General features: G+C 51.6%; 1 protein-coding gene across 1 annotated transcript; it reads left to right on the forward strand.

Moving 5' to 3' along the window:
* The first annotated feature begins 4039 nt into the window (after positions 1-4039).
* Positions 4040-6882, forward strand: LOC105098795 (zinc finger and SCAN domain-containing protein 5B). Its single transcript, XM_064490031.1, has 4 exons — positions 4040-4423; positions 4725-4877; positions 5708-5855; positions 6140-6882. The coding sequence occupies exons 1-4, from the start codon at positions 4040-4042 to the stop codon at positions 6880-6882; spliced, it is 1428 nt and encodes a 475-aa protein (XP_064346101.1).
* Positions 6883-7324: the final 442 nt, after the last annotated feature.

Below are 7324 nucleotides of genomic sequence, written 5' to 3' on the forward strand. Positions count from 1 at the left end.
GTCAAAAAAAATCATGCAGATACAGGCTTCTGTCCAGGCACGTAGCCACTCCAACGGAGGGCGCACGGAAAGCACATTCTCGGTTGTACAAGGTAATTTATAGCCGTATTTTTAAACACCTGATGGAAGATCTCAATAAATAGCACAGAACTTTGGATGTCTCATCTCTCCGTCTGTCAGTTTATGTACGTATGTTCCTCTGTTTGTCTGCCTATAGATTACATGTGTATCAACTGTGTGTCTGTGTGTGTAACTGTCTGTCACCTGCCAGTCTGTCTAGGTGGGTATGCACCTATCCTTTCTGCCTGCCTGCCTGTCTGTCTGTCCATCTATCGATCTGTCCACCCGGCATCTGCCGTCTGTCTATCCATGCACTACATGTGTGTGCAGCTGTCTATCGCGTGTGCAGGTATGAAGGGGTCTGTCTGCCTCTGTGTGTATGTACATGTCCATCTGTACTGTCTGCATGTCTACATACCATTATAGAGCCATCATCTGTTCATCCATCCATCAGACGTGCGTGTATGTAAGTGCGTGCGAATCTCTCGGTCCACCCAGCGACTGACCTGCCGCCTGTCTCCGTGTGTGCCCGTCTGCCTATCCCACCTGCTTCCCTCCCTCCTCCAGCTATCTGCCTGTATACTGTGTATGGGTGCGTGCATGGATGCGTGCATGTGTGTATTTTCCCATCATCTGCCCACCTATGTGTTATGTGTGTACGTATCTGTTCATCTGTGACCTGTCTGTCTGCCTAGGTATGTATGCACCTGTTCATCTCTCCTATTTATCCATCATCTGTCTATACACTTCCCTGTCATTATCTGCTTATCAACACAGTATGTACGCATGTATCTGTCACTATGTATACGGATGTATCTGTCATCTGTCTCTCTGTCTGTTCGTGTGTTGCTCTGTCTGTCTGTTTTAGCCATTACCTATCCTTCTATCACTGATGTATGTACTATGCGTGTGTGTATCTATCACCTGTCTGTGTACCTATCATGTATGTGTGCATCATCTATCAATCGATCGATCGATGCCTCTCTGTGTCTCCCTGTCATCTGTGTGTGTACATATGTATATGTGTATGAGGATGTAGGCGCCTTGAACAGATGACGGTTTCTCCTGATGGAGTTTCCATGGGAAATGGAATCTGAGTGGATTATCTAAAACGGTTCATTTCATGGTCTTCAACCAATCGCTCCAGTCCCTGGGCTGACTGCATACCTGGGATTTCTCTGTATAAATAGAGGCCTGTGAGCTCCAGGCACAGACTGAGAGCCAGTCCCAGCCTCAAGGAGGCTGAAGACAAGAGGAGTCGAAGGAGGTAAGTTATGGGCAAGAATGGGTCCTGACTGCGATTGAAAATTAGGCAGACTGAGGTTTGTTTTAAAAAGCCTTGGCTTTCTAGTCACCGGGCATTCGCTCGGAGACCCTGTGAAAACGACGCATCTCCCCTGAACCCCGTATTGACTGCGCTTGGCTGCTGAGCCCTTCTGTGGACTGAGAGCAGTGTTTCCACACTCATGCTGTGGGTGGTTCATTTGTTTAAACAAGGGTTTCTGAACTGCGGACCTATGGACATTTTTGGAGAGATGATTTTTGTTGTTTGCAGGGAGGAGAGGGCTGTCCCTCTTTGACTTTGCAGGATGTTTCGCAGTGTCCCCCTCCGCTCCGCCCCACCTCCCCCTTGCCCAGGGTGTGACCACCAAAAGTGTCCCCACGGGCATTGGCAAATGTCCCCGGGTGGTGGGGGACAGGGTGGCAAAAACCACCCCCATCGAGAACCACTATTTTTTTTTTTTTAGTTCTTTTGGGGACAGCTAACTAGGTTTACTTATTTCATTTTTTTTTAGAGGAGGGACTGGGGATTGAATTCAGGACCTTGTGCATGCTAAGCTTGCACTCTACCACTGAGCCACACCCTCCCCAGAACCACTGCTGTAAGCCTCAACATCCACAGCCAGTAACAGTGTGCTGGGCTTGCCATCCGCCTCCTCTTCACCGATCCTCCACCTCGGTGGTGACTTTTATCGTCCCCACTTTATGGAGAGGTGGCTAAATCATCTCCTCAGAGATACCACAGCTAAAGACGGGATAGAGCCTTGACTGCAAAGAACAATGAGCTAAGATAAGCTTCCTTAAATGGTGTGGGATAAGAAAAGGTAGACCACGATGGGTTTTAAGCAAACGGGCTACCTTGGAATTCTTCTGAATAGGATTTAGATTTTGAGGAGATTCCTGACCGTGTGTGTCCCACTCTTGCTTAAAAAGCACCTGTGGGCTTTGGACTCTCCACTGGGTAAAACTGGACTTTGAAGACAGGACCCGACAGCCACCTCCTGGTCCCATCAGAATCAGAGCCCAGGTTTCTGCACCTGGCGCCCCGTGGCTCCCACCCAGCTGGGCTGACCCCCCCCCCCCCACCCGAGGCAGAAATATTGTGTGCCCTGCTCTGAATTCTTCCTCCTATGGTTCTGCTTATTGCTGTGATGTGAAAAGAACCCGAACTGATTACACATTCCCAGCGGAATCCCTGCCTCCTCCCACGTTTCCAGGAACATGAGACAGCTTTGATTTCGCAGGATTTCAGGACCTCAGGCTGTCTTTCCTCACATCTCTGTGTTTGCCCCCGTGCCTTCCCACCCTGCAGACACAGGCAGCTCCGGGGGACTGCCCCCTCTCCCAGGGTCTCCGTTCTTCTGGCTCTCCAGTGACCTTGCCCAAAATGGTCACCCCAGCTTGGTGTTCTCTTTCTAGACTTGCAGGATGATTCCAGCCTGCAGCAAGAGGAAAGGTGGGCTGCATTTTTTTTAAATGGAGGGACTGGGGATGGAACCCAGGACCTCGAGCGTGCTAAGCACAGCCTCTACCACTGAGCTGCACCCCCAACCCCCTGGGCTGCGTTTTTTTGTTTTTTCAAGACTGTTGTCCTCGGGAGAAATTGGATATCAGGAGACCTTCATAAAGTGGGTCTTGCCCGTGGAGTCAGATCTTATAAAAATCTTCTCTTTTAAAGTCTTGATTTCTGAAAATTTCAAAGTGCTTTGGATTTTGAATGCATTTTCTGGGATGAGGTTGAGTATGTGTAATCCACAGAGACAGAAAGTAGATTAATGGATTACCGAAGGTGGGGATGGGGTGGGGTTGGGAGTGGCCAGAAGATGGGAAATGACTGCGGGTGTGGGGTTTCCTTTAGGGGACTGAAAAAGATACAGAAGCTACACTGCTGACAGTGGTACAACACTAGGAGTGTACCTGGTGGCATGGAATTCCATGCTGCACAAAAGGGCGAAAATGTGAATTCTGTGCTCTTTTACCATCACAACAAAGTATCTTTTTAGGAGCTTAATTCTTGTAGAATTCTTTTGTGGCCTCCTCTTCCCAGCACAGATAAGTACCCTGGAAGGAACAAGGAAACACTTCGGGGGACAATATTAAGTTAATATATCCAGTGTTGCGCCACTGCATAGAATTCTCAGGTTGTAACGAGTTTTCTGTGTTTTGCTGCAGAATCATGACTCATAGGTTTACTTTGTAGTTTATCTTGACTGTTGACATAAACACCAACATTACAGTTAAAGCCAACTGTTAAACCAACATTACAGATTGGAGGAGCATCACACGTAGTGAATCTCTTGAAAGTACAGTAGAGAAAACCCTTTCCGATTTATAGATGAGAAAACTGACTCCCATACTTGTACATGTAGAAATCAGAATTTAAGGGGACATTCAGACCTTTCCACCTCCTTTTCCTATGGAGGTGGATGTCTGAAAAATAACACAATAGATTAATGTCTTCCTTAAGAAATACTGAACCAGATGGGGCAGGGTGTCCAGTATTGGGATGAGGGAAGAGGGGACAGGGAAGGATGGATGAAGATTAAACTCTTGTGGTTCATTCCTGTTTTGCCCCAGACTTCTGAACAGTGAGTCCATCGCTGAGGAAGACGGAGGAAATCCCTTTCCAAAGGTGTCAATGAGGCGCCGGCGCCTAGAAGCGTCTGCCCAGAGTCCCATGGAAATTTCTCCCATCACTATGGTGGAGGAAGAGACATTTTTCCGGGGTCACGGAAAACTCCCAGACTGCCCTGGATCAGAGTCGCCAGCGTCCGTGCCGTCCCAAGGCACGCTTACAGAAGAGCCAGACCACGACCCTGAAAAGTGGCATGTTAGCTTCAGAACATTTAGTGGCTCAGAGGAGTCCGACCCCATCCAGGACCTGAGGAGACTCCGTGAGCTGTGCCGTCTGTGGCTGAGGCCGGATCTCCACACCAAGGAGCAGATTATGGACAAGCTGGTGCTGGAGCAGTTCATGACCTGCATGCCCCTGGGCTTCCAGGTCTTGGTCAGGGAGAGTGGCGTGGAGAGTTGCAGAGATCTGGAGGACCTGCTAAGAGAGAACAGAAAACCTAAGAAATGGGTGAGTAGGACCGTCCCGACTGGTTCAGCAAAGGGAGGGCTGGGGGCTGAAAGGGGGTTGAACAAGATGGGGCCTGAGGGGCTGATTCTAGACCAGTGGTTCCCAACCCGATGTGAGTTTGCATTAGGCATCATCGCTGAGAGACGCTTCTGGCTGTCCCAACTTGGGGCCGGTTGCTCCTGTAAACAAATGATTCTCATAAAGCGTGCTTTTATGGGGTCGGATGCAGTTCGGATGGCTTGGGAGCTGCATTGTGGTCCTTGTAGTGAGACTGGTCATGTTTGACTCCCTCCCCACCCAGACCGTGGTCCACATACGGGGTAAGAACTTTCTTGTGCGAGACCCAGAAGTTCAGATGGCTGAAGCCGGGGTCAGTGACACAGATGACGAGAGAGAACTATTCAGGAAGCCCCAGTCTCCCATGAATGGCGTCCGTCCAGAAAACGGCCAGCAGGTAAGCGGAGAGCGGCAGGAGCGGCCAGGAGTGAAGGCACTGTCAAGGGGGCGGTGAGTGTGTGAGGCCCTGACGTTCTTGCCCCAGGGCAAGAATGAAGACTCATCCATCCTTGTCCCTTGGCCATGAAGCCTTAAGAGTTGGGAGACAAAAATTGTCTCAATGGGCTTAGCTCAATTTGCCACAGGTAAATGCACTCCCTGCTCAGTGCCTGATGGTCACTGTCCTCGAAGGAACTTCAGATTTCAGAAGATCGTCAGTCCCTTCAGCTGAGGGAGTCATTTCTAACTGAACCCATTTTGTCTCGCAGAAGACACTGATGAGTGTCTGGAGACAGTTGATTTGTCCAGATGGGAATGGGGGTGGGGGGGCTGCTGACTTCTAGTGAGTCGGGACCAGGGATGCTGCTCAGGGTCATTCAGCCATGCCCGGGACAGCCTCCATCACAAAGACGAATCCAGCCAAAGCATCCATGAGTGCTGTAGTTAACAGACCTAGACCCCGAGTGCTTTACATCCCAAGTCCGGGGCAGGGAGAAGCTGGGTGACTCAGAGAGACGTGTGGGGAGAGAATTCAGAGGGCCAGCTGTGATGCCTGGACTTGGCTGAAAGGTGTGTTCGGGACAGATTAAGGACAGACCGGGAGTCAGGTGATGAGTGTCAGGGTGGTGGGGAGACCCAGGAGAAGTCAGGGCGTATCCTCCAAACTGTTCCTAGGAAAGGGGGGGTCTCAGATCCGGGGGATGAGCGGGATGGGAAGGAGGAGACAGCGCTCTCTTCATGGGCTAATTTACATTCAGATGGTTATTGACTCTGGTTGGCCCTTGTCAGGAAGAGAAAGCTCTCCAGCCAGAGACCACTCCTGAATCAGCTGATCTGGAGGGTCTGACGCCCAAGCGGAACGTGGAGGAGGACATGCTGGAAGACAGGAAAGAGGCAGGAGCCCTGCAGGCTCAGCCTGAGCTCCAGGAGGGTCCTGGTGAGTAGGGCGGCCCGCACTTCGGAGGAGTGAGTGCCTCCCTTCCCGTGGCGGCCCAGCATTACACCCCTCTGGGGCAGAGGTCTGGGGGCAGTGGGGAGGGTTGGTTCTCCAACGCCAGCCCTCTCCTGCATTGCCTTTCAGTGCTTCCCACAACCCAAACACTCAGGTGGGCTGCTTCACGGGAAGGTGTCAGCGCACATCAGTGCTTGGTTCCAATGAGCTTGGGATCTCAGAGAAAGCTCCTCAGTACATGGTGTGCGCTGAATCCCCTCTCTCGGCAGATTCCGGGACGGCACAGGGCGGGAAGGATGCCCAAGAAGGAATGGATCTTCAAGTGGGGATGTGGCCTCCCACCTGTCTTCCAGAGAGAGAAGTTTCCACTCGGAGTGCACACAGAGGAGGCTCTCGGAGGAGTCTGAGACGTTATAAGCGAAAACGGGCCAACAGTCCCACTTGCCCAGATGTGCATCAAGAAGGAGCCCCATCTGTGGACACAGGAGAGGTCTCAGGACAACTTGGGTCCCGTTCCGTCCGTGCACCCAGCACGGTGGGGCCGCGCAGCCGTCCTGAGGGAGACGCAGCCCCGGCGCGCACACCGTATGAATGCAGGGTGTGCAAGAAAAGATTTCGGTATGAATCTCAGTTCACCCTTCACCAGAGGACACACACGAGAGAGAGGCCCTTTCGATGCAACGTCTGTGCCAAGGGCTTCATGCAGCCTTCGGACCTGCGAGTTCACCAGCGAGTCCACACGGGCGAGAAGCCGCACTGCTGTGACCTCTGCCCCAAGAGGTTCGCCCACGACTCCACGCTGCGTGCTCACAAGAGGGTCCACACCAGGGAGAAGCCCTTCCAGTGTGAGCACTGCGACAAGGCCTTCAGCCACAGGGGGAACCTCAACGTTCACCGACGCACCCACTCTGGACTCAAGCCCTACGTGTGTCCCGAGTGTCACGGCGCCTTCCGTCAGCTGGGAACCTTCAAACGCCACCAGAAAACACATTTCAGGATGACTCGCCAATGATTCTGCCCACAGGTCCACGTCCCTTCTGCTCCAAGAAGGAAATTCTGGATGACTGGTCACCTACACAATCCAAATGGTGGGTGAGCAGTTAAGAACTCCAGGAGGATCTGGAGCACAATGGGGGCTCCACCCTCGTGGATGATGAGGGTCCCTGAGTGATGACTTGGCTTTGGGATTGACTTTGGTTTTCTGCTTCGTGATTCACTCTTGTTTTCTCCTAAGTTTTTGCTTTGTGTTCTTCCAACGAGGGCAAGTCTGGCTGGTTTTGGCAGTTTATCAGGAAACCGAGGCTGCTGAGGACTGCCTCCCTGTTGAGCATTATTTCATCGTCAGTCTGGATGACCCGGGTAGGGCGGCTAGATTAAATGCAGGGTGTGCACTGCGGTCTGAATTCCAAATCAATAAACGTGTTTCTGTCAGAGCACTCCGTGTGTGTCCCCTT

Source organism: Camelus dromedarius, chromosome 9 (assembly GCF_036321535.1).
Source record: "Camelus dromedarius isolate mCamDro1 chromosome 9, mCamDro1.pat, whole genome shotgun sequence".
Lineage (NCBI taxonomy): Eukaryota > Metazoa > Chordata > Mammalia > Artiodactyla > Camelidae > Camelus > Camelus dromedarius.

What these genes read in the sequence shown, in the direction of transcription:
- LOC105098795 (XM_064490031.1), top strand. Translation starts at nt 4,040, where the DNA reads ATGGTGGAGGAAGAGACATTTTTCCGGGGTCACGGAAAACTCCCAGAC. An exon ending in GTCCAGAAAACGGCCAGCAG is followed by an intron (nt 4,878 to 5,707) that starts GTAAGCGGAGAG and finishes GGCCCTTGTCAG; the next exon opens with GAAGAGAAAGCTCTCCAGCC. An exon ending in TGAGCTCCAGGAGGGTCCTG is followed by an intron (nt 5,856 to 6,139) that starts GTGAGTAGGGCG and finishes CTCTCTCGGCAG; the next exon opens with ATTCCGGGACGGCACAGGGC.